This window comes from Toxorhynchites rutilus, chromosome 2, assembly GCF_029784135.1.
Source record: "Toxorhynchites rutilus septentrionalis strain SRP chromosome 2, ASM2978413v1, whole genome shotgun sequence".
Lineage (NCBI taxonomy): Eukaryota > Metazoa > Arthropoda > Insecta > Diptera > Culicidae > Toxorhynchites > Toxorhynchites rutilus.
This window is the reverse complement of record NC_073745.1, coordinates 122065710-122092102: the sequence shown is the minus strand read 5'-3', so window position 1 is coordinate 122092102 and position 26393 is coordinate 122065710. Positions and strand designations below refer to the sequence as shown.

At 40.9% G+C, this 26393-nt stretch overlaps 1 protein-coding gene across 8 annotated transcripts in view; it reads right to left on the bottom strand.

Annotated features, from left to right (window-relative positions):
• Positions 1 to 26393, bottom strand: part of LOC129765033 (spectrin beta chain) — an 81815-nt gene that overhangs the window by 3868 nt on the left and 51554 nt on the right. For 3 of the 8 annotated variants that reach the window (XM_055764841.1, XM_055764840.1, XM_055764842.1), the window contains 11 exons: positions 21500 to 21690; positions 21112 to 21437; positions 15458 to 21044; positions 15189 to 15385; positions 10649 to 10838; positions 10200 to 10253; positions 9625 to 9735; positions 9169 to 9360; positions 2539 to 2648; positions 2304 to 2470; positions 2057 to 2239 (listed from right to left, as the gene is read on the bottom strand). In XM_055764841.1, the coding sequence (XP_055620816.1) occupies positions 2057 to 2239; positions 2304 to 2470; positions 2539 to 2648; positions 9169 to 9360; positions 9625 to 9735; positions 10200 to 10253; positions 10649 to 10838; positions 15189 to 15385; positions 15458 to 21044; positions 21112 to 21437; positions 21500 to 21635 (7253 nt within the window). In that variant the 5' untranslated portion in view covers positions 21636 to 21690. The remainder of the gene's footprint in view (positions 1 to 2056; positions 2240 to 2303; positions 2471 to 2538; positions 2649 to 9168; positions 9361 to 9624; positions 9736 to 10199; positions 10254 to 10648; positions 10839 to 15188; positions 15386 to 15457; positions 21045 to 21111; positions 21438 to 21499; positions 21691 to 26393) is intronic. The other 5 variants (XM_055764844.1, XM_055764843.1, XM_055764846.1 and 2 more) reach the window with 5 other exon arrangements.

Genomic DNA, 26393 nt, shown 5'->3' with positions numbered 1-26393 from the left:
ATTTCACCAATGTTTAGTTCGCTTTACAATGCAACACTGTTCAGCGATTTTGAAATCCGTATCACCTAAATGAAATCAACAGAATTGAAGCCGTGCAGAAGCGGTTCATTCGGTTCGCTTTACGACGTTTACCATCGAATAACCCTCATCAACAGCCAAGTTATGAAAGCCGATGCCAACAAATACAAATCTCATCCGCGCCTTAATGACGTGTTACGACTTGATGACTTGAAAAGAATACTCAGAAATATAATCTGATATGCAGTCGCAACTCTCATAGCCATAAGCCTGTTCGTTCTGTTCATCAGCATATTTTTTAGCGCTGTCGTCCAGGCTGGACCTTAATACCGAAGTATCGAAGTTCATACACTGGTCAAAAGGCGTCTGCAACTGCTGTTTGGTCCTGCACTGTTGGGCATTATTCTAGCGAGGGCTGCGATGGACTTGCCACCCTGCAAGCATAGTTCACGTTTCTCTTCAAGTTGACTCGGTCATCGAATTCAACACCTAGATACTTCAACTCTCATTTGGGGTCTATAACATGAAATCATATTTGTATCTTTGCTGACTACAACCTTCTGTAGTTTTTTCTTTAGCACCATTTCGGTATTGCAGTTTTGTGGTGTGTGCTATGTAAAGCCCTTTATAAGTCCTTTACGGCCATGAAACATGAACGATGCTCGAAGAGCATTCGCAAGTATTTGCTGTTTTGGAAGGTCGAATACCCAAACTAGGCCGAGTCGAGTGTTGACAGCAATCGGTCGATTGGTTCGTGAGTTACAGCATTGAGAGTGAAGCAACTTTTGTTTTTGTGAAAAAAATGGAAAAATCGCAAATCAATGAAAACGATGGCAAAATTGCATGAATTGGACTTCGAACTGCTTCCGCATTTACCGTATTCTCCAGATCTGGCCCCAGCGACTATTTTCTGTTCGCAGACCTGAAAAGAATGCTCCCTGCCAAGAAATTTAAGACCGATAATCCGACAGTATTTAGTATATTTAGTATTACTTTAGATAATCAGAGCTTGAGATGACTGATTGATTAAATAACCTATTACAGAGACTTTAAACTATAAACCGCATTTGCCTCTAAACTTGCAAAGGCCTTTCGGAAAATGGTCTATGAATGATATCATGAGATCGTTCTTTTAGTAAACGAACAATTGTGAGTTCAAAACTGTAGTATTTCAACTGAATTTGAGAACAAACGTAATTTAGGAGCAACGCAACGCAAGCTTTGCATACCTTACTGGCTATGAAGAGGAAGCTCGAGTAGGAATGTTCATATTTTGAAATATATTCCACTTAGGATAGTACATTTGTGCTGCGCCAAATATTATAACCTTAGAAACTAAAACTGATCAAATTACCAATATGTCAATATGTCAGTGCAATCTAACAGAACTGAAACCATGCAATGCCTAACATACTAAGAAATGTTGTGCTGCAACAAATCATTGCGATTGTGTGAAACATAACAAATAAACAAACTCTAGCGCACCTACTATAAAAAGCGAGTGCTCTGAAATAATAACTAAAATACTATAGTAGCAAAACTATAAACAAGCCAACAAAATACAGCAAATTAAAATATTATCATACCGATAATCGGCCCGACGAATGTGAAGATATCGATTCATAACATGATGAAATATTTTAACGGAATGAGATAGAGATAAATTCTGAAAACTTGATTCTAAGTGACAATATAGGATAGAATGTGAAATGCTCTCATAATGTGCACCATCATACCATTCAATACCATAAATAAAATAACAAAACAAATTTATCATTCTTTCACTTAGCAAAAGCTGCAATAAAGCAATAAAACTGAAATGATTGTGTGTATAGGATTCCAACTGAACACAAGTGACGAAATGTTGCTGATCTCTTGCATACAAACTGGTGATAGATAGCAGTGAAATAAACATCGGTAGTATTTCATTCGCAACCGCAATCGTGTAGACATGATCTAATGCGTGAAAAAAATGTGTCGACGTGTGTGTGTATGTGTGAATGAACGTGTGAGGAAGAAGTAGTAAAATCCAATTTACTTTTTCTTCAGTGTAAAGAATGATCGTCTCTTTTGTTCATCTTTCTGTGATGATGCTGGCAGGGTTAGCGAACGGCCTTCACCGCTGGCTTCAAGCTCGCACTGAGCCTTCAAAGCAGTTACCCATTGGTTCATCTCGGCATCATCGTGACACTGCAGCAGAAACTCTCCGCCATTCGATAATCTGAAAGTGAAACGATTCAATCAGTAACAATACCTGGGTAAAAAAGGTCACTCTCTTCGCTCACTTTATTCTGAACACATGCTTCTTCTTGGTATAATCAGTGGCGATTTCGATTTGAGCTCCCTTCAGCTCTAGTGGTGGCTCACCACGGAACGTCTGCTCTGGGACAGCCTTTGTTGATTTTTGATCCTTGTAGAACGTCAACCGTCCGTTACGTGCAACGCTGTACACCTGGAAAACAACAATTGAATTAGGTCTCGACGATTATTTCGTCAGCTTAACGCTATTCTACAGCTTACCTTATCCCACGATCGGTTTGATGCCTTCTTGGTAGTGGATTCCCATTCGTGCTTTCGCGTTAGAATACCTTCTTGTGCACCTTCATCAACTCCTCCCGGGCTTGGACGATCTGTTATTGATAGAATAACAAAGCATTAGAGAAAACAAGAAAAAGTGCGTGTATCCTATGTTATAACTGTTATTGGACCTTCCAACGGACTACACGAGAGGTATGAACAATCTGACCACGTCGTCATGGGGAACAACAATGTAGGTAATACTGATTCTGTTTGATTCAACTTCTGGTGACTACAATTGGATTGTACGTCATGAATGTTATTAATGGTGCTTCTGTAGAATAGACTTCACAGTTTACAGTTTCAAAACATATAAAACACGCAGCTTTTTTAAATGTCTGAGTTAGTGTTGATATCTTGGATTCTCCGGAGTTTGGAGTTTGTCGAGTTGACAAACGGAATGGTAACTCAATGCAAAACAGATGTCACTGAGAGCTGAACGGTTGGTCGTGTATCATTCATTCATTATTTTCACAGTTTGGAAACTCTCCAGCAGTAAATGGTGGTAGATTTCGACATATCGAGGACGCCATTCAAAGAACGCGATTTCGATGCCGTTCGCGGAGATTCGGAGACGCTGCATTACTCGCTAACAGGGTTGCCAATAATGTCTTCCAAAAAACTGGAAGATTGTTCCCAAAAAAAACTGGATCCAACCATTTTATTTTAAGAAGATTGGCCTTGTTTTATATAAAATAAATTTTTACCCATTCCAATGCTTGAGAAATATAATTTCCTTCGAAGCTTCGAATATATGAATACTATGTAGTTCATAGAATGGTGAAATGAACCATTAATTAATTGTATCATTCGAACAGATCAAAATGACGATTCCCACCACTCGAACACTACTGTGAAACAATATCTTTGTTCTAAAACCTTTAGAAAATACGGTTTTATTTGGGTAAAACTTGAAAAATCTCCTATCTATTGCTTCGAAATCGTAAAATCGCTGATAAAAAATCGTTGCAAAACTGCAACAACTGTCCCACAATCTTATTCTCATACTAAAATGAGCATACTCAATACCAAGACAGCATTGCTGAGGTATTACTTTGGTATAGAATTTATTAAATTTTAGTATTTAAATACTATTTATATTCAAATTTTTCCTTTCAAAACCAAGTTTTGTATCAAAATCAAAATGCGGTATCTTTAAATATTACCTTCAGCTCGAGAAAGTATTTTAGGAAAAGAAAATGCAGGGTCTTTCAGATTGAACGCTCACGCTAAAAATAGAATAGACCCTAACAAAAAATGTTTTTCGCTCCGTCGATGGTAACACTCCACTTCGGGACGATAATATTCGGCTACTCGATCAGCCTGATCGAATGATACGAATGAACACTAAAAAGTGTCAAGATGTAGAATTTACAAGAACGTGTATTTTTAGTGAAATCGTATAACTCGAGCAACCAAAGTCTTAATGAAACTATGTCCTCACAAATCAAAAATGTCCTAAAATAAGCTTTATTTTCGTTTTTTGAATATAAAATTCGGTTCACTGTTGTAGAAGAAATTTTATGCATATATTATCTCGTTTTATTAAGAGCTATGCGTCGAATAGAAAAGTTGAGATCATGTTCACAATGCTATTTTTTCTTCTTCTTCTTTGTTTTTAAGAGGCTTTAAACTTTGCAGTTCATTCGCCTCTAACACTGCTATTTAGAACTAAAAATTGTTTGAGTGACAATGAGAACTTAATATCTCATTGATGTAAACGGAAGCAAAGTTACTTGAGTTTTCTATTCGTATCAATTAGGATTAATGGAGCACATTGACTCTATGATCTCCTGAGCTTTAGAATGATCTGGAGGACCTATAATATCTGATGTCTCAAAGCCAACATAACACGCGGGCTCTATGAACCTTTTTGGGTAAGATTTCTTGCTATGAAGATTGCACCTCCGGTGGATGAAATGGTAGATCAATTGGTACGAACATCAGAATGTTTTGGAAGACCTAGAACATCTGACATAAATCTGCTATAAATATTTTTATATTATATTTAAACTGTTCATCTTTTCTTACTAAAGCACATCAATGTGAGCTTCAAAAGTTTTTTTTTGTTTCCAAACTTGAAAAAGTCACTCGCCGGGTAGAAATTTGAGTCGAATGAGGAGGTCATCACCGCCACGGAGGCCTACTTTGCAGACTTCGAGAAAACGTATTTTTCAGATGGATTAAAGAAGTTGGAGCATCGCTGAGTCAAGTGTATCGAACTGAAAGGAGACTATGATAAATCGCCACTTTTCTAATATTTGTTTTTTTTTTTGTAGACTAAGTACTTATCGGACTGGCCTCGGATGTTCAGAAATACACAAACCTAAGGTAGCAGGATCGGACTTTGAAGATTTTGAACAGCATCTGAAGAAGCGAAATATGTGTACATCGGCGTTGAAGTTGTACAAACAGAAGTTACAGAAATGGGCGAGAACAGAAAAATATTTTTTTAGACCATCTGCGGATTCGTCAAACGTTGAAACAACAATATAAACAATAAAAACATATCCGATCATTTTACAATCAACTTTTCCTAACTCGATATCCAAGGGGACCATCGAGTTAGGGAGGTATGGAGATACAGAACATTTTTTTCGTAATTTTTTTATGTCATCAATTGTAAATATATTATGTTAGGGCAAGTGTCTCAATTATGGTATAAATTTGTATTTTTTTTATTCATCCCCTTGAAGTCAGAAAACACCTTTCTCACATGATTTTTTTTTCCAGAATCTCTCAGGAGGTGATAGCCGGTTAAATGTGACGAAAAAATCCTTCTACGCATACGTTCGAATTTCAACGATGAAAGAGTTATAGAACTTTTTTTTTGTTTCGGACTCTGTTGCCTCAAACTGGCTCTATATTCCGATTCTGTTGCTTTCATTTGAAAGATGTGAAAATTTAGTATAGAATATAGTAGTGGAACAACTAAATTAGTGGATTTGAATAACATTTAATTTAAATATTAATTTTACCCCAAAAAATCATACTAAACTTAATTGTTTCTATCAATCAAGTTAAAGTTCTCTATCCACTCTACAATTTGTTCTTTGACATCCAACTTCTATCTCTCTCAATTTTGCTGCAATATCGATATAAACAAATCCCGGTGAAAATTCAAGCAAAATCTTTAAAAATCGCGATTTTTTACCCACTGTACTTACAAAAGTCACTTAAATTTTACTTTAGCGTTGAAAGGTTACATTTTTTCTTGAGATAAGTCATATTTGAATTATAAAAAAAATCTTTTTTTTTCGAACTGTATATAATCGATTCCACAATTGTATATAATCGAATCATACAAAATCGAGTCTGTATATAATCGAGTCCAACCGGTATAAGGAACTAGGTTAACAAAGAAAATATTGATTAAGTATGCTATTCAAACTAAATTGTAACGATCACGTAGGGACTGTTCAATCACAAAGAAATGCTCAAATAGTTTCACAAGTTCATTTTCAGTTAATTTCAATATTTCGGACATATTCTTTAGGTTTGATTTAACGTTCAAATGTGTAATTCCGACACAATCATCTGAACCTTCCTGAATATTCTCCAACTCGATAGGACTTCTATTTTCAGCGTTTTCCTCAGCTTTTTCAACACTTTCCAGTATATCGGTATCTGGTATCAGATCACAGCAAATCACGTTTTGGTCCTTTTCGCACTATTCGTTAAAGGACGTTAAGCAATCGAACGGTACTGTACTGTCGACATCAGCAAGCTCACGACTTATTAATCATTGAAGGAAAATTCGGCTTTTCTGAAGCCGAAGAATAGAACCTGAGAGAGATAAATTATTCTCTCCGGCTTGATAAGTAAAAAAAATCCATTGACCGCTCCAGCTTTTCGACTCCGACCAACCTTATATGGTTTTGGTCTAGATTCAATTTTCCCTTCCAATTCTTTTTTTTTTCCTTTAGTTTGAATAGTGTTGTGCAATACTGAAATCTTTTACAACTTCAGACCCCTACCGTCAATACTTTTCGACTTGCTCGATGATGCTCAAACGTTGCCCAATCGTTCGCTTGATTTATTCCATTAGTACCATTATTCCACATCTCCTAACTTTTTCAATCTATCTTTGGCAACGCATCTTGTTTAGTATTGCCTTAATGAAATGGCACCTCTAGATATCGTTCGTACAACGCAAACCAAACAGCACCAAACAAGCGTCCGAAAGAGCAAGCACAGAGAGCCATACACTGGTGCAGTGACAAAAAATGAAACATCACAAGAATTACCGTTTATGAGAAAACCTTCCTCGAATGGTCGGTCAAAGTCGTCAACAAAGTTAAGAGTTAGAAGTTGAATATGGTCGCGAAACGAAAACAACACGGAGCCGTACACTGATGCCTTGAAGCAACTAAATATACGCGTAAGCAGACGCACAGCCGTTTAGTTCTTAGTTTTAGTTTAGTTCCGGAGACTCCCTGTGTTAGAGGCGAATGAACTGCAAAGTTTTAAGCCTCTCTAATACAAAAAAGGAAGGAAGGAGACTCCCTGACAATTTGCCTCAGCGGAGATCCACTGATTATTCCTTAGCGACAGCGTAACAGTTGCGCAAGGGTGGCGTTTAGGTCGCAAATATTCACTTTTAAATCATAAGGTATTTTTTTCAATAGGGTTTTTGACAGATCACGCGTGAGTTCTGGTAAACTGTCATCTTGGTTTTGTTCAGTATTGTTTGCCATTTCATCATGGAAAGACTTACACCACAACAACGTCTACAAATTGTTCAGTTGTATTATCAAAATCAGCGTTCTGCGAAAAAAGTTTCTCGTGCGCTCAGACCGCATTATGGTCGACGTAATCAACCTACCGAAGCCACTATTCGGCATACCATAAACAAAATTGAATCGGTATATTCATTATTGGATAATACTCGACCGAATAGAAGTATTGAAAACATAGCGGCAGTAGCAGAGAGTGTTCGTGAAAACCGCGATGGATCGATTCGGCACCGCTCTCAGCAACTTGGCATGTCGTATGGAGCAACTTGGTCCATTTTACGGAAGGATCTTCAATTGAAAGCATACAAAATACAGCTCGTACAAGAATTGAAGCGAAATGACCTTCCTGCACGTCACCATTTTGCTGATTTGGGCTCTTAAAAAGATCGAAAAAGATCCGCTGTTTTTGACCAAAATTTTGTTCAGCGATGAGGCGCATTTCTGGCTCAACGATTACGTCAATAAGCAAAATTGTCGCATTTGCGATGAAGAGCAACCAGAACATGTTCAAGAACTATCGTTACACCAAGAGAAAACAATGGTTTTTGGGCTGCTGGAATCATCGGTCCATATTTTTTCAAAAATGACGATGGACGAAACGTAATTGTGAATGGTACCGCACCATGATATCGGATTTTTTGCTACCTGAAATTGAAGCTAATGATCTCGGCGACATTTGATTTCAACAAGACGAGGCCACTTGCCACACAACTCGTGAAACAATGAATTTATTAAGACGTCATTTCGGAGAGCAGCTGATTTCACGTTTAGGACCGGTGAGTTGGCCACCAAGATCGTGTGATATCACACCTCTGGAGTTTTTTCTTTGGGGATTTGTTAAGTCCAAAGTCTACGCTGATAAACCAGCTACGATTGAAGCTCTGGAAACCAACCTTACGCGCTATACCGGTCGAAAACTCGTTCAAGAGTGATTGAAAATGGAACTTTCAGAATGTATCACCTGAAGCGTGGTTGCGGCCAACATTTGAATGGAATTATTTTCAAAAAATAAATGATAAAGAATGTCCTATTAAATCATAAATTAAGATTTCGAACTCCATTTACATTTTTGTGTTTTTTTAACAATTAAACTAAATACCTTATGATTGATCTCGCTTTAGTTATCCCACCTTGTGACATGATCCTTTTCGCTAAACAATTTAAAAAAAACGCATAAAAAAGTTTCCTTAAGTAAATAACCCAAATCCTAATGATTTCATTCGTGATCAACGTTCGATTTTGTTTTGTTTTCCTTCTGTACGTTGAGACATGTTTCCTTTGCCAAAAAAGTTTTACTGTATTTAAAAAATATTCGAAAATTTTAAACTTGAAGCCTGTCAAACACAAACGGTATTCCAATAACGAATAACGAATAATAAATGTCATAAAATTTGGAATAAGAATCTCCGAAAGATGGTTCAAATCGATTCCGATTATTGTTTCTGAAATAGTATACGTTTTTCGGTAATCCTACGAACGTCTTGAACATACCTCTCGTAAGCCCGACGGAAGGATTCTAGAATCTAGCAAATAAAAAGCATTCAAAATAGTTCATTTTTAAGTACACTATTTTTTATCTAAAAATCATGGCTTTTTAGGAATGGGTGTTTATCTACTTTCGCCGCTAGAAGGGAACATCTCCGGAAGGGTGGTCTACGATATCCATCGATGAGAGTTAAATTGATACGACTAACATGATACTTCTAAAACAAACAAAACAACTCATGCAAAATGAATGCTTCTATGCGGTCTAAAGCTGGTCATTTATCGGACACATGTATATAGCGGAGATGAGCGTAGTAATTTGCGGTTCTGATTGAAATGATACACTTGATACCTCCTTCGTCATCCGATACTTCAGCCTTAGAACTTCCCCGCTTCCAGCGGAAACTCCGGAATGGACTCTTGGAGCGAGATCGTCGACTGACTTTCGATGCCGAAGCGCTGGCGGAACTTGCTGAGCGTTCTTTTGGTGTCGCCGAGTGTCTTCGGGGTGTACTACTGATGATGGTGGTGGTATCGATGACTGCTACTTGTCGTTGGTTAAATTATCGTTTTGATGGAGTGATGATTTGAAGGGCACAGGCAAACAATATCAACATAGGTCACATAGGCGCAAACACGTAAAAACAAAAATAATGTAATCTTAGTATTTTGTGATACTCATCCGAACTGTTTTCCAACACCGCTGAATTGATTTCGTAAAGCAGACGCGATTAGCTTTTTTCCTCTCGATGAAATCCCAATTATGTGTGATACAGGAAAGAAATGAAACACAACTACTGATACTTACTAGATGGATAGTATTTAGGCAGTGCACCAGTTCTTAAGCTCGTTGTCTTTGGGGCGTGCTCAAGCGAAGCACTTTTCCCTGCTTGTCCAAATGATTTTGGTCTTACATGCACTGTTTACATTTCAATTTCCAACACAACCAAGTTATTAAAAGAATAAAAAGAAAACAAACGTGAGCATGCACTGATATTGAACAAACCGTAAACTTAAACAAATCCAGTGTTAGTTAAAAGCAATTGAGATGCAAGAGTTGCTAGCTTACCTGGTAAAATACCTTAGGATTACTCAAGAAAATATACCAATGACAGGTCCCCATTTAAAGCCCTGTGAAACCAACAGGCTATTTTATCCCAAACAGAGAGCGGAAAGTAGACAAACACCATTTCATAGGGAAAGTATAGCTATTTGGTTCGAAAATAGGTAAACGATGCACTTTTGATAAGAAAAGACAAACTCGCAAGCTATGGAAATTATAACGAAACAATCATTTGGGAGTGATACATTTCGAAAAAGTAAGGAATAACCAAGCGTTCCTAACATGTCCTAGTATTTGTTGTTAGTAAGGTCGATAAGTACCTGGCTGGGAAATAGGTCTTTCTTTTTCTACAGGTGAAGTTGCTCTCATAGTGACTGATTACAGTTATGATAAGATTTTTGTTATTGTTTGACCAATTGCAATTTTGATTATTGTTGTGATGAATAGGGCAGCGTGTATAAGAAAGGTTAGAGACAAAGTGGTTATATAAAATTATGAAAATATATGGTTACTATTCGATGTAGTTTTGAGGTAAAGCGAGGGTATAGCTCATGAGATTACTGATATACCGAAAATATACAAACAATGATGTTTGTGTCTCTGGATTGAGAAATACTTGTGTACATAGATTTATGAACAAAACATGATATAGCGGCAATGTGATTAGCGTATATTGGGACTCTGACATATAATATATATATATGCTAATGATAGGAGTAGTGATACGAGTTTATGCACAATACAAACAGTTGGTTTCTTTCGAAATTACCTGTTTCCTGTTCCCTGGTGGAATGTGGCGATCCTGGAGCATCAGCTGCATCACGTGCGGCAGCTTCCGCTTGTCTTGCTGCTTCTGCATCGGCTTCCGCTGCTGCCTTCGCTTCGGCTTCGGCCTGTAGGCGTTGACGTTCTGCCTCTTCCGCTGCTTCCTGGCGACGTTTCATTTCTTTGAGCTCAAACTGTAGATAAAATGAAGAAGAGTATCTTTCTCAGTGTTGGGAACATCGCTAACCATCGCTACCAACTCAAACACCGCTGAGCTCACTGGTGTCAGTTAAGCTGTCACCAGTAAATGTGTGAAAAGCAATATAAACAAACCAATAACAAGCGCAATTCCGCCATCGTTTCACGTACAGTATTTTTTATGTTATCCGTTCAATAATATAATTTAAGTTGTTTGTAATTTACGTTTGTGTGTGTTTTGTTTGAAGTTTATGTATACGGCCTAGGATTGGCCGATCTTAAGAAAAAGATCGATCTTGATGGATCGATTCTCCAAACGGCGTAGGGTACCAAATTTTTACCAGATTAATCGAAGAATCGATGTTTGAAAAATCGAATGCCTTTTTTCCAAATTATTTACTTGTTCCATATAATTGTTGTCTGTTCTTTAAAAATGCAATAAACATTTCATATTTCTATTCAAACATCAAATACATTTTATTTGGAATCTCAGAATAAAGGTTACATAAAAACTTGAAAGTTCAGAAAAATTGTATTTTCCAGGGCATTCATCTTGTAGCGTCATGGAATTCTTTGGTTAAATAAATTAATTGAAAATTGTCATCTGAAATTCAACAACTGATTTTGGATAACTCCGCTGACAATAAGTGTCCAACCGTGGCATACGTCTGGCATTTAGTCGAAATCGTGGCAGCAGTCCTAGTTCTAAAGAAGAATGCTTCAGCTGGACCTGATGTCACCATCCAATTTCGTCTCAATTTTCACTGTCAGTCAGTTAGTGTCAGTGAATGTGATGGTGTAAATATAACTTGTAGCCAATTGTTTTGTAATGACCAAACTTACAAAACTGCTCCTCTAAATTTACGATCGCTAACTTGATAACCTTGGAAGGGATCCAATGTTTATGAAATTTGTCAGGCGATTTTTGGTAACATCAAAATCAATTTTCGATGAAAACTAAATTACAAAAAATTTCTGCAATCAAAAAGATCGGAAAGATCGAGAGGAAAAGATCGATTTTTAGGATTTTTTGTAGTACAAAGAATCAATCCAAAAAATCGGAAATCGGAGAGGAAAAGATCGATCTTCTAAATATCGATTCAAGATCGCCCAATCCTAATATGGCCACCCAGAAATCGTACTTCTAGCTATCTAGGGACAACCCGACCTCCATCGCCACTTTCAACAAAACCATCATGGAAGCGATCGAAGCCTCCATCACAAGAATGAAAACCATTCCAGAACAAGAACGAAGCGCTGCATTGGTGATCCGAGGACATCAAAGGGGAGATCAGGAAGCGGCTAAACGACTACCACTCGGAGACCCGATGAAGGGAGCTGCCAAGAGCAGGTATTGAGTAAAACGCATCAGGGTATGGCGGATAATCCGGAAGGCGAAACTAGACACTTGGACTGGTTTCCTGGAGTCTATCAACCAGTCCTTTGTGGATCTTTGGCGCAGAGTTGCTGAATGAAAAGAGGAGACCGCACAACCCCATTCTTCAAGTGGACGGTATAACACTCAGCGATCCGGCAGATACTTTGAACACGCTCGGAGAATAATTTGTGGGACTGTTCTCCATCTCCAAGTATGACCACGAGTTAACCCGTCGATAGGAAGTGGATACAACTTCGATCAGCAACTTCGAGGTTTCGGTCAGCCGTTCCAGTAATCCTCTCCGCCGGAACTTCAGCATCGATGAACTTTCTGTTGCCCTACGTTCCGCGGAGGTAAATCAAACAGCCCTGACGGTATCGACTATGAGATGCTGAAACAAATGTCCTGCTTGGACAATCTGCCCTTCTCAACATCTTTAACGACCTGTGGAGTACGTACGAATTTTCCGAGAGTTGGAGACACAGCCTAGAAATACCCAAAGTAGTAACAACGTTAAAGGCTACCATTCAATTTTCTTAACCTCCTGTTCATCCAAGATCCTGGAAAGAATGGCGAACAGACGCCTGGTCACCTTTCTGTTCGAAAACAGGAAATTGAAACAGAAAACAGAAAACAGGAAACAATCGGCAATTCGACTACCTTCCGGGTATAGGCACCAACATCTACTCCACGACTCTCGGAGACGTGAGAGCCGAAGACAACAAGAACCATCAAAACATGGAGTACATGGCGTACAACAGAACATGGATCGCGTGAGTGCTGAAAACTCTGGCAGTTAGGGATGTTGACGATAAACTACTTCACTTCAACAAGAACTTCATCACACATTGAATCTTTGATGTCAAAATTGGTAACATTTGCTCTCGAATTTTGCCACGAGGATTTTGAGAACAGCAGTGCGAACCCCTCGTTTTACTTGCTGCTATTGACAGCTGCAACCGCAGCTTATCTACACAAGTCTAAATGTGCTACTGCAACAGCCATTTTGACTAGACTTTTGTCAGTTGAATTCAAACTACCGACATATACAAATCATTCAAACTTACTTAGCTTCCTTCGCCATTTCGAGGAAGTAAGGAAGAGCTGTGCCACCTGTAAATCTGTTGAAAACAATTTCCAAACCGCGCCGGAGCAACAACAGGAAGATCCGGTTACGAGTGACCAAAGTTATCATTAGCAGCCGCCTCACCTATGGTCTCGACCTGATGTGTTTGACCGGAGACAAGACAAAAATTCTGGCACCGAATTATAACAAAGCTCTACGGAGTGTCTACGGCCTCCTGCCATCAACACCAGCTGCCTCTGTCTACGCTCAAATTGGGGAACCCCCTTTCGTCCAAATCATCGACTCTGTCATCGTATCTAGGACTGCCAATTATTTGTCGAAAACCAGCGGTTGATAGGATAAGCACCTGACCGCCCTTGGCAACGATCCTGTACCTTGTGGTGCATTCCAACCGTCCCCCGGTGGCAAAACAATCCTTGTTTGGAACCATTGGAGGTTCTCAACAGTTCTCGTGGAGAACGGTATCGAGAACAACTTCCGAGCCGAGATGAGCTCGGCCGGTCTACCTACTTTCTTACAGACTGATTTCCAACTAAAAAGTGGCGGACATCTGGAATGTTTTCTCTGCAGAGGTGGCCGGTATTTCGAGACAACCACAACCCCATCCTCCAAGCTCAAGGGTTGTCTACGATTCGGCGAGTGCTATTGATGCCATCGCTGCGGCTACGACCAAACACCCATGGGCACAGGCCGTCAGAAAGTACGTATTGCCCGACGTTGTACTCATGTGGGTTCCTGGACACAGCCAGCGGCCGAAATCGATCAAATGGAAACCGTTTTCCACTCGGGAGGTGCCGCTTGACGACATGAAGTTTTGAATAACCAACTATTTTCGCACCTCTTGGTCTGAAAAGATTAGGGGTTCGATTGCAGAGTTCGAGGACAAAAATGATGCGAGAGCAATGAGTCCTGTTCAAATTGAGTACCGGTCACTGCTCGGTTCCGCACGGTTTCAACGGAGGACCTTTCCGTCTACTATGTGACCACTACCAAATCCACACAATTTCGTGTGTAGTTACCCAAAATATTATAATCTGTGAAAATTCTATGACTTCAACGGGCGTGTACGAGACATTTTAACCTTTTGAGGCACAGAATTTTAGAAAATAAACATACCCATGCTACACAGAAATTTTATATCATTCAAAATTGAAAAAAATGGTGTGTTGTCATGTGATGATAAACCTTTTCAACGCGAACGATTATATTTCCGACATTAGCTAATGGTGTTGCCAACTACTTTAAATAAGAAGGTCCCGAAAAAAAATATGAGCCCGCAGCTATTCTAATATTTCTAGTGAAATATTTCTAGAAAAATGTTCCACCATGCGTTATTACGCCTCAAAAAGGTAGGACATTTTGATACCAATGTACACCGAAGGGTTGAGCGATGATCCAGCTAGAGAAGCGGCGTTTTTCTGTTACTTAAAAGATGCCAAATTGTTCTTCAGGGTCTAATGCGTCAACAATAGACCAGCCACGGGGTATAAGGGGAATAAGAACATTTCGGTATCTTCAACGGTCCGTATTTCACTCCACTGGCCTGGAGCTATGCTCCGAGGACATCTTTATCATCTGGTCCAACAAATAAGCAGCAATCGGAAACCAGTATTAATAATTTTAAAAATGTTTTAATATGTTCTTACTTCGTTGTTATTTAAAGTTCAAATTTATGCAGTCACTAAGTTATTTTTTCCTCTATACTTCATGTAATTTGTTGAACCTTGGGGCAATGTCTACTGCTGTCGCTACCGAGGCGAATTAGCCCAGAAGGCTGAAAGCCTCTTAAATAAAGAATTGAAAAAAAACTCCGAAACCGCGCAAGTAAAACTCAGCTTTTAAGGAAATATTATACAATTAATATGAATAATGAATAATTACCGTTGTCAATCGCTCCAAAGCACTAAAACGTTCTTCCTGTGCAGCAGCCGATTTTTCAAACGCTTCATGTTTCTTGATTAGATTTTCAACTTCATCTATTGTGTGGCCAAGCTCTGTCGACATCAGATATGGTTCTTGTGCAATCAACCAGGCTTCTGCAACTGCGGCATCACGAGCGAACTGATACACCTCAAGAACTAAAATTCCCAAAAAAAAAACAGATTATAATGTCGTTCCATATTTTGGATGCTGAATGACAAATCACTTACTCAACTGCAAATTCTCCCAACGCTCTTCCCATCGGTGCAGCAAAGCATTCCTGCTGTTCGTAAGCTGCAGCAGACGTTCCTTTATGTCGGCGGAAGCGTAATGATTTCTGGACAGCAGCTCTTTTCCAAGTGCCAAACACACCGAGAAATTGTCCTCGCGGGTATCGATTTCCGCCTTCAAGCTTTGATGATTGTTCATAAGCAGCTCAACGCCGGACACATCGCGAGGTTTTTCTGATGTGTTCATCTGCCGGACAACATCTTCCATCCACAACATCAGCGTGCGAACCATGTTGAAGAATTTGAACAGATCCCCGGTGTCTGCCAGTTTGTTCTTGCGCGCGTCACACATCCCCTGAAGGTTGGCCCAAGCAGCCAAGACCTCATGCTCGCGGTTTGTGATTTCACGTGCCTTCTCGCCTGCGTAAGCTGCCTGAAGTTTGGTGGATTCTTCCTGAATTTGTTGTACTTGCGAATGAAGTGTCATAAGATCTTGAATGAAATTCTGATGTTTTCGCTGTAGCGTCGACACGGATCCGGCATCACGTCCCAACTCATCCGAAACACCATGTTGTTTCTCGATGATACGACCGAGGACATCTTTGCAATCGTGGAAGAATTTGTGCAGTTCGCGTGAAGCCGCCAACATAGCTTTCCTGGTTTCGATAAGTTCCAGCAGATCTTGCCAGGACTCATTCAAACCATCCTTCCATTCGGCTATCGTTGCGCTATCCGAATGGCCGGCATGGATAAGGTCATCCGCGATTCCATTTGCCTTAGCAACCCGCTCACTTCCGACAGCGGCAGTATCTTGGGCGAACTCGTTGAACCGTTCCCAAAGCAATGTGATGTGATCGTAGTCCTGGCCAAGTTCATGCGAGCCTGCAACCAACTCACGTTCTGCGATCCATTGCTCAAGATCATCGACTTCACGGTTCAGCATAAACAGTTGCAGAGCCTCATCCAGCCGTGCGCGACGTTCGCCAGCAAGATCCTTCAAACCAGCGTAGAGTTTGTCCAGCTGAGATTGTTTCACCGACACTTGGTCGCTGTAGGCATGCTGTTCGGATGTCAACTGACGAGCAGTCTCTCCCAACTGTCGAATGGTGTCAGCGTAATCCTCCACCGATTGCTCAAGTGTTTCGTGTTTCTTCATCAAATTTTGCGCCGAAATCTCATCCTTTCCACGATCCTCGACCATCATGTACAGTTCCTGTTCGCTCATCCACGATTCAGCTTCAGCGGCGTCGAAGAAGTATTGCTGTACCTTCTCGGACTGATCCAGTTGCTTGTGACGATTGTCGATCGCGTCCTTGAGTTCCTGCCATTTCTGGGTGAGCTGACTGATGAGATCCGCAAACTGGGAGGCATCCTCGTGTCCTTCATCGATCAGTTTCTGTCCGTTGTTGCAAATAGTCATAATTCTTGGCTCGTGATTATCGATTTCGGTGTTCAGCGACTGATGTTTTTTCTTCAACACGTGCACATTGAACAAAGAATTGCCATATTCCTGGGAGTTGGCCAGTGGTATTTTCTCGTCGATCCACAGCTTTTCATCCTCGACATCTCGGCGGAACTGGAACGCTTCCTTCTTTTTCTCGAGCTGACGCTGGCGTTCGACCAGTGGTGCCTTGATCTTCTCGAATCGTGCATTGACCGCTTGTTTCTTCTCCACGATTGGTTCCAGCACATCTTGGGGAGCCGTCTTGGTGAGAACTTCGGTCTGTTTCTCAAGTTCTTCAACTTGGCGAGCCTTGACGGCCATTTGGGTTTGAATAACTTGTTGCTTCTGCATGAGAATGTTCACCGAAGTCAAATCGTTTCCGGTATCGGTATTGATGATTTGTTTCTCCAGATCATCCATCCAAGAATCGATATCATCGGCGCTCTGTTGGACAATGACTTCGCGTTTGGCATCGAACAGAAGAGCTCCCTTCTCTTTGGTGCTTGTTTCAAGCTCATCGAAGTTCTTAGCTAAATCTTGCAGCTTGGGTTCGATGATTTCCTTGAACTCAGGTTTCTCAACCATAAGTTCTTGGGCTGCTTTTTGGGCTTCATGGAGACGCTCCTTGTTGGCGGCAATCTCAGCCTCGAAAGCTTGATGACGGGTCCATTTGCTGTGGACGGTTTTAGCGCTGCGGTATGTGTCATCTTGGGCGGTAATGTACTTCTCCTGTACCCACTCGGTTAGCTCCTCAATATCCTGCAGGAATTCGTGCAGTTTAACCTGGTTCTTCAACTTCTCGTGCAACTCGACCGCCCGGTTACGGTTATCATCCCGGCGGTGAGCGATGCTCTCGGCACGTTTTCCAATTTTATCCGAATCGAAGTGGTGTTTCTCAGACAGCTGTTCGGCAACGGCGACGATCGTATTGATTTTGTCGTCATTAGCTTCCATAGTGGTGAGGAACGCTTCGTGACGTTTCAGCTGGTTCTCTGCCTGTTCTAGGTTAACTGGAGTGTCATCCTTGCTGAGAACATGCTCCTGCTGGCTAAGCAAAACTTCCGCTTGGCGAGCGTCGCGATTGAATAGCTGTTGATCCAAGCTTTGTGACAATAAGACCTGCCGATTCTCCCACATTTGGTGCAGTTCTTCCCATCCATCCTTCAGAGCCTTCAGACGTTCACGCAAGAACATGTACTGCGGATCCTCGGTTTGGGTTGGTTCAGAAGTAAGACCCTCGCCATATACCATCATCTTCGTGTAATCCTCCGTGTAGTTATCGATTTCTTCGCGTATGCTCTGGTGTTGGTTAAGAAGCTTCTCAGCCTCGGGCAACGATGTGGGTGTATCTTCCGACGCAACGTCCGTTTGAGTCTTGGTCAACCACGCCTGGAAATGATCCAAATCGCGCAAGAACCGATGCAGATCTCCAGCCTCTTCCAACTTCGAATCGCGTTCCTTCAACATGTGTGTCAATTGCTCCCAGATAACCTGAATTTGTGCTACTCTCTCGCGGATCAATGCAGCCTCTTCGGGATGCTCTCCTTCAATGGCATCCGCTTCGCTTTCCAATGCCGTCAATTTGGCCTGGATGGCGGCGAGATCACGCTCCATTCCGCTCAAACGGCGCTGCAGGGTCATCACACCCGTCAAGTCCATCTGCAGGCTGTCAGTTTCAGTGAGAATACGTTTCTTGTCCTCAATCCAGGAGATTGTCTCGCGACACTCAATATAGAAGGTTTGGACACCGTGGGCAGACTTGAGATCATCGCGTTTGCTTTCCGCTTGCTCACGCAACTTGGACCAGCTTAGATTCAAATGGTTCTGCTTTTCGATAATTTCCTCCGAATTTGGATGCTCAACGTGCAGCAGCTGTCGGGCAAGTTGATTGACCACAGCAACTCGCGAAGCGTTCGCATTCATTTCCTTGTCGAATCCATCGTAGCGATGCTTCATAATTTCCACGTCCTCGATATCCTTGCCCGGAACCATGGTTTGCAGCATACGTTCCTTCTCGCTGATCCATTGCTCGACGCCATCGCTTTCCGAAATAAGTTTGTACAAACTGAGTGCGTCCAGAAGTCGCTGTTTGCGCAATTTCGCCAGTTCCATGAGTTCCTTGTAGCGGGCATCAATAGCAGCGAGACGCTCCTGAACCTTCTGCTGCTCTGGCTCGTTCAGAATCAAGTTGTTAGCCTGAGTATGCAGTTGATCGAGCGTTTCGGCGTAGTTCTTAAGCTCATCAGCCACGTCTTTGTGTTTCTTCAACAAACTCTGGACGTTTGCTTCATCTCGACCCACATCCTCGGATGAAACCAGTCGCAAAGCGTCCAACATCCAGTTATCGATATCATCCGCATCGGCAAACAGCTGAAAGTATTCAACGGCATTTTCAAGCCGTTTACGACGTGAGACTGTGAGATCCAAAAGATTATTCCACATTGTCAAAATCTCCTTGAGACGTTCGTCAATGCGATCCGCCCCAAAGTGTCCTTGGCGGACCAGCTCATCTCCAACAGTGCTTACAGCCATCAACTGCTGCTCATGCGAATTGATTTCCTTCTCCAAGGCTTTATGCTTGGACAGCAGCAAATTAACCGTGGTCAAATCATGACCAATTTCATCGGTAGATACGATCTGTTCCTTCTCCTTGATCCAATTCTCCTCATCAGCCATATCCCAGTAGAACTGCCACAGCTTACGGCTCTCCTCCAACCGCGAGCGACGCTCAACAGCCAATTTGCACAGTTCGGCGTAAGCGTCTTCCAAGCGCTGGACACGATCAACAATGATGGAAGGATCACACGGCTTATAACCACCTTCCTCATCACCCAAGAATTTCTGCGAGTTCTGAACGACTTGCTTGACCCGCTCGCCAAGCACATTGATATCGGCCTCGACAAGCGAATGCTTCTGCAGCAAATCTTCCACCCCCATCAGATGTTTGCCGTAATCGTCGGTCAACAGCCGCTGCTTTATTTCTTCCATCGAGTCCAAGATGTAGATCATTTCCTGGAAGTTCTGCTGCAACTGAATTGAGAACTCCAGTCGCATTCTTCTAGCGCGCAGCAGCTCCAGCAGGTAGTTCCAAAGTCGCAACACATTTTCTTTGCGAGCTGCAATTCGTTCCATATCGTGGTAACGTTCCACTTCCAGCTCGTTCCAGACTGCCACCACGGCCTGAACACGTTCTTCGTAGGCAAAAATGTCCGTCTCGATAGCCTCATGCTTCTTGGCGGCTGCTTCCACTGCAGCCAGATCGAATCCGAAATTATCGGTACTGACCAGGCGTTGATTTTCCGAAAGCCAAGTCTCTCTCATGGTTGCCTTCCGGTTGAAACGAGCAGCCAGCTGTTCGAGCTTCTCCTGTCGGATCAGCTCCTCCCGGAGCGCCAACTCCCGCTCGTGTTCAGATTTCTCCAAACGCTCCCAGGCTTTGTTGATGTCGGAAATCATTTTTCCCTCCTTGGGTGTGTACGGCTTTTGATTGTTTGCCCTCATTTTAGATTGCAGCGTGAAAAGCAACACCTCCAGATTGCCTTTTTCCACAAATTTGGGTGGTTTTTCCACCGTACGATAGTTGGAAAACTGTGCCAACTGCTGCTGCACACCGACGAGCGAGTTGGCAAACTGCCGATCTCCGAGTTGAACGATCGTAACTTCGATCCATTTCAGGAGTTCGCTCGTCAACGATTCGTACTCGCTGATCATGCGGTCATTATCCATAGCGATACCGACGACCTTTCCGATACGTTTACCTTGCACAGTTTCTTGCTTCAACTTACTGAAGTAGTGATAGTATGTGACAACGTATGTGATTATGGACTTCTCATCCGGGTGTTCGACGAAGACATCCTCCGCGTCCAGAAGCTTGGTCAGACCAAGCTTCTCCTCGGCCACGTTGAATGCATTGTTCAGGTTCTGAATTGGGTTGTTCTTCGTTAGCTTATCGAACTGAACCAGATCCGGTCGATGTTTGTGTATGATTGCATTAAATGCAAGACCATCTCGCCAGGAGGTGGTGAAATTGCGAACGTTCACATTGTGGTAACCGGCAGTTTTCATCTGACACCAAAGTAGCAGCGCATCCTTAGCGGATTTTGTCTCTTTATTGTCGGTTTCCTCAATGGTGATGTCTTGAATCTGAAACGAAATTGGTAGAAGTCAAGCCACTTGTAGAAGATTGATCGTGTCACACAAATCGAATTACCTGGAATCGTAGAATAATGGTCCAGATTAATCCAAGATTTAAACTGGCATTACCGTCCACGATGTCGTGTGAGCCAATGTTCTCGAGGTGGACACGCTGATCCCGTAGAAACTGCAGCGCCTTGTCTACGTTTTCGAGGCAGTGAATACGCATTTTGCCCTTGGTCGGCCGTGGCAGACGCTCCCCGGATAATACTTCCAACAGCTTAATTAGATTTTTGCCATCCCGCATATCAACGTACAGGTCTCCGATTCGACTGTTCACTCGCACCAAGTGCGAGTTGACCCATTTTGTAAACGTCTTTTTCTGAACACTCTCACGCTCCTCTGAGAAAGGTAATGTGTTATATGTTTATAGGAACAAAACCAATTTTGATGTCGATATTTACCCGCTAAAGCTTTGATTCGTGACCGCTCGAAAAGCCGTGAACTGGAGTTGCCCCCATCGTATTCGTATTCGTCGATATATTCCTGGCCAGGGCCCTGGCTGGGATCCCATCGTACTACCGAGATGTCAGTCGTCATGGCTAGAAGCTTACTGTGCTCGAGGGCGAGCTCCTAGCGCGGCTTGAAGAAATATCTGTAAGCACAAAACAAAAAAAGGCGATTGTTAGTCGGGGTAGCCAGTCTGTCATAGTGCATATTCTGCGGCAATAACGAAGCGAGGACTGCGATTGCAGCAACTAGGGACCTGGCTGGCTGCAAATAATTTTGTCGCCACAATGTCTGCCGCGACGACTATGGATTCCCGACGAGCGATAAAGGAGAAGTGAGAGTAGTAGCAACGGCACAATGCCAGTATTTGGTATGAACCGGTGCAGTGGTAGTGGCACTACGAGCCGACCGGTTGTTATAGATTGCGTGAAAAAATTAAATGTAATAACACAGGATACGAAAAAAACGTACCAGTAGAAAATAGCAATGGATCACGTCAGATTATGAGGGAGGGATGTGCTTTGTATGCGCTGCTGCATTCTAGGGTAGCGACTTTTTGTCGCATAACTATTCCGATCGATATGGGCTGCTATATAAAATATACCTATTGTTTTATTTCAAATAATTATCATCATTTGGCACTTTTTAGAAATCCGAATAAGCTACCAAATATAAGCTACAGTGCTGTTTTTGACTAGTTAATATAGATAATTTAAGTTCGCTTTTTGACATAAATCATACCAGAAAAAACTTGTTTATTTTTCAAATTAAAAACATAATCTGTAATACGAACCGAGAATCAATCATTTAGAGGGAAGGGATTGTTTTTTTTTGAATCGCTATGTTCGCAAAAATGTCCTCTGCACTGACGCAAAGTTCGAGCGCTTTTTGTGATGCAGTGCATTTGAAAGCGGTGCAAGGTTTGCTTTACTCTGGTCGGCTAACAACGGCTCGACTGAAGTTAACATCGATAGAGTAAATTATAGGGAATCGTGTCAATAGGGACGTAGGGACTACGGGATTATTTTATTTAATTCACTAGTTCATCACATCGTATAATAATGTAGGACTTCGTTTACCAAGAGGGTATGGGATGCAAAATAAAAATCTAAAAACTGAACATGTAGGAAATAATGAAATATTTCGGACGAACACAACTCGAGCATTTGATACATCGCGAAGATGTTCACACCAATTGATTGGAAATATTTTTACTTATCTATTACAACAAAGAAAATAATTTTTTTTAAACAAGCAATTCAATAATTGTGAAATATCAAGAAGCATCCAAGCGCGCTAAATCCTACATTTTGATTGGTCCAATTTGAGCTCCTTAAATTTCATCGTCTGAAAGGAGCAACTGAAGTAGCAGCGAAGTACAATTTGAATACATCAAATTATTTTATCATTCAAAGTTTAGAGCCTCTTAAAAAACAAAGAAACAAAGGAGGTAAGTCAAACTTAGTCTCAATTTTGCTACTGTATCGAAAGAATGTGCATTTTTTTGCTTCGGAATGCATTCTTATGGCGGGTTTACATTAGGGAGATCTATAGCTATAGATGGATTTATTCACGTGAAAATATGTGTAAACGGGTGAGAATAAATATGATACACTTATTCGAGGTATATATAACTTGAATAAATTCAGCATATGTAAACGCTTGTGAATTTCTCACTGGTGAGAAATCACTAAAGTTGGATGCAGTCCTACTTTAAGTGAATAAATTCACCGAAAATATGAATATATTCATTATAGAAGTTCACGCTAGTGTAAACGGTTGATGCGATTTCTATAAATCTCATCATATTTCTTCACATGAATATATCACTAGTCTAAACCCACCCTTAGGATATGTACAAAGCAAGCGTAGTGTAGAGCTAGACATGACGCACAGAAGCAAAGCAGGAGAGAATAGCTTGAAATATTCATTCTTCAGCCTGCGAGAAGAGATTCTGGAAGATGCCAAAAACCTCATTACAATTCTGACATTTTTTAAACCTTTTTTTTTGTTCTCAAATCCAAGGTTGAGACTCGATGAAAAGATACTTCGCGGCGTTTTCTCATACCGATAGGTGGAGAGAGCTTTTGTATGATTGAATCGCGCTCAAGTATTTTAAATTCTATGCATAGTTAATGGTCAATGGAACAGGGCTGTGGAGTCGGAGAAAAATTTCCCAATTCAGACTCTGATCTTGACTCCGCAAAATTATTACTACCGACTCCGACCCCGACTCAAAGATCTGACTACATAATTTTCAAACAGAGAACAGCCTTCATATGCAGACAACAATTGGTAGCATGGCAAAGATCGTTCGTGCAACATCCAATATGAGTTCAGAAAATGATGGAATCACTTCGTGTACTGTCATCTTGCACGATCGGTAATATCGTGCGAACCGCGAACAAGCATGGATTTCATTTCGAAAGATGTTCAGCGGTAGGTTTTCCTTATAATTCTCTTTTCCGAGATGACGTCGTTTTGCTTCTTCGTTTTTCAGGTAAACATCGAAATGTGTATTCTCTGATGGAAATGTGATAAACAAAATTAGCATCAAAGATTTCAAATTTTTATTTTTCAAAGATTTAATGAAATAAAATTTTGGTTTAAGTGCTAAATATTTTGGTACTATTGGGCCATTCAACTGGAAGTCGGAATCGGAGTCGGAGTCGGTAAAATTTTTCCTAATCCTAATTTCCTGATCTCCTAATACTATGGAATTATTTCCGACTACATAGCCCTGCAATGGAAATAGATTCTATAGATTCTTTGGCAGAAAAAAACGCCTTTGCTTGTGGTGAAGGGTGAAATGCACAAATAAAAACACCTTTTTCAAATGTGTTCAAATGTTTGTATGTATGGAGCAGACCTTTCATTCTCTCAAACTGAACATCAGCTTGGAATTATACAAAAAAAAAAGTCCAAACTGACCGGCTGGGATGTAAGGTTCTTTACAAGACCACGCTACCCACATAACCACTGGTGCTGTTGCACAAATGCATGAGAATATTACACCACATTATAAAAGGAAGTTGGCTCTTTAAAGTACACTTGGGAAGTGTTTTCTAAGAGTAAAAAGAAGAGCATAAACGTTAACTTTTAACCTAGGCGGAGGCGATCTGGCGTAGGGGTAACAACCATACCATTTTTTGGAATTTTTCAGATCTTTTAATGTTATAAATGAGGCTGTCAAAAGATGTGCTAAAAATTAATTTTGAGTGTAGGAACAAGAGATACATTACGTGTATTTGCAATAAGGACACAAATTTCGACATTTGGTCAGCTTGTGTATTGTTCTCGCGAGAACATGAATGAAGACTACGATTGCGAGTTTTGATGAAGTACAGTAGAACCCCGATTAGCCGCGGAATAGTCTGGAAAGATCAGCTATAAGGATAATCAGGATAAGATAAGCTATCAGTATAATTTTTGGAACTGTTTGGTTTTGAGTGTCGCATTCCTGATATTTCGCTTTGGGAAACATTTCTAAATATGCGATTCGCAACGCATGACGTTCGAAAAAGAACTCGATTCGATAAGATTCTATCGATTTACAAAATACGAAAATTTGCTCGGTATGATAATTATTGGTATCCAATTGGCCGTTTGATTCAATTTACATCATAGCCAATATTTCCGATAGATAGTTCTTATACCTCTAGGAAATTGAAAATAAATGTTTTATATGTTTTATATGAACAAATGTTTCATACATGAAATATAAATGAAAAAAAAAATAAATAAAACTGAATGAAGTTGGAAAAAAAAATTCTGGAGTTTTTCATTCAATTATATCTGTTGTTACTTTAAATAAATGCCAATAACGCCTAAACATACACAATAGCAAAACAGCCTGTGACACCGTGCGCGAGTATACGAGTTATGATTTTGCGCGGGAGTACAGGAGGGTCAAAACTTTGTTTTATCGTACTACATTCATTTTGACGTGGGACTACGTCTAACCGGAATATATGGAGGGTAAAAGGGTAAAAATGAAAGATTTCGAATGCTTATAGCTCGAACATTTCGTACTGGATAGGAGAGATGTTTGCATCACTTGATAGGGAATATTTCTACGCATCTATCGCAACTAACAAAATGTTGTTTTTCATTAGATAAACAATTGAATAACTGTAAAATATTAGGCGTTATCTAAACGCCCTAACTGCATCGTTTTGATTGGCCCGATTTACGGTTTCCCTAACACAGCCATCAAAACCAAGCAGCCTTGGGGAAATCGGCATTGCAAATACATGAAAGTAGGGGGACTTTTGTTCACAATTTCAAAAATGTTCCCTTACACAGACTTTAAAACCAAGCAGCGAAATCGGCATTGCAAACACACGAAAGAGCCTAGAGGCGAGTGAACTGAAAAGTTTAAACCCTCTTAAAGCCAAAAAGAAGAAAAAGAACACACGAAAGTAGGGGGAGCTTTTGTTCCCACCGAAATGTGTTCCCTAATAGAGATTTCTAAACCAAGGTGCCTGGAGAAATCGGTATTTCAAATTCATGCAAGTCGGGGGTATTTTTGTTCCGACTGGAATGTGTTTCCCTAACACAGACTTCAAATCCATGAAGCGTGGGGAAATCGGCATTGCGAATTCATACAAATCGGGGGTATTTTTGTTCCGATTGAAATGTGTTTCCCTAACACAGACTTCAAAACCGAGGTTTCTGGGGAAATCGGCTCTGCAAATAAATGCAAACTGCGAGTACTTTTGTCCTCGCTTGCCTTTGTGCAGAGTGGAATATGTCTGTCCTAACATGATCTTCTAAACTTAGGAACCTGGGAAAATCGTGCAGCCACTAGAAGCGAATGAACTTCCCAGTTTCAAGCAAATTCGAGAT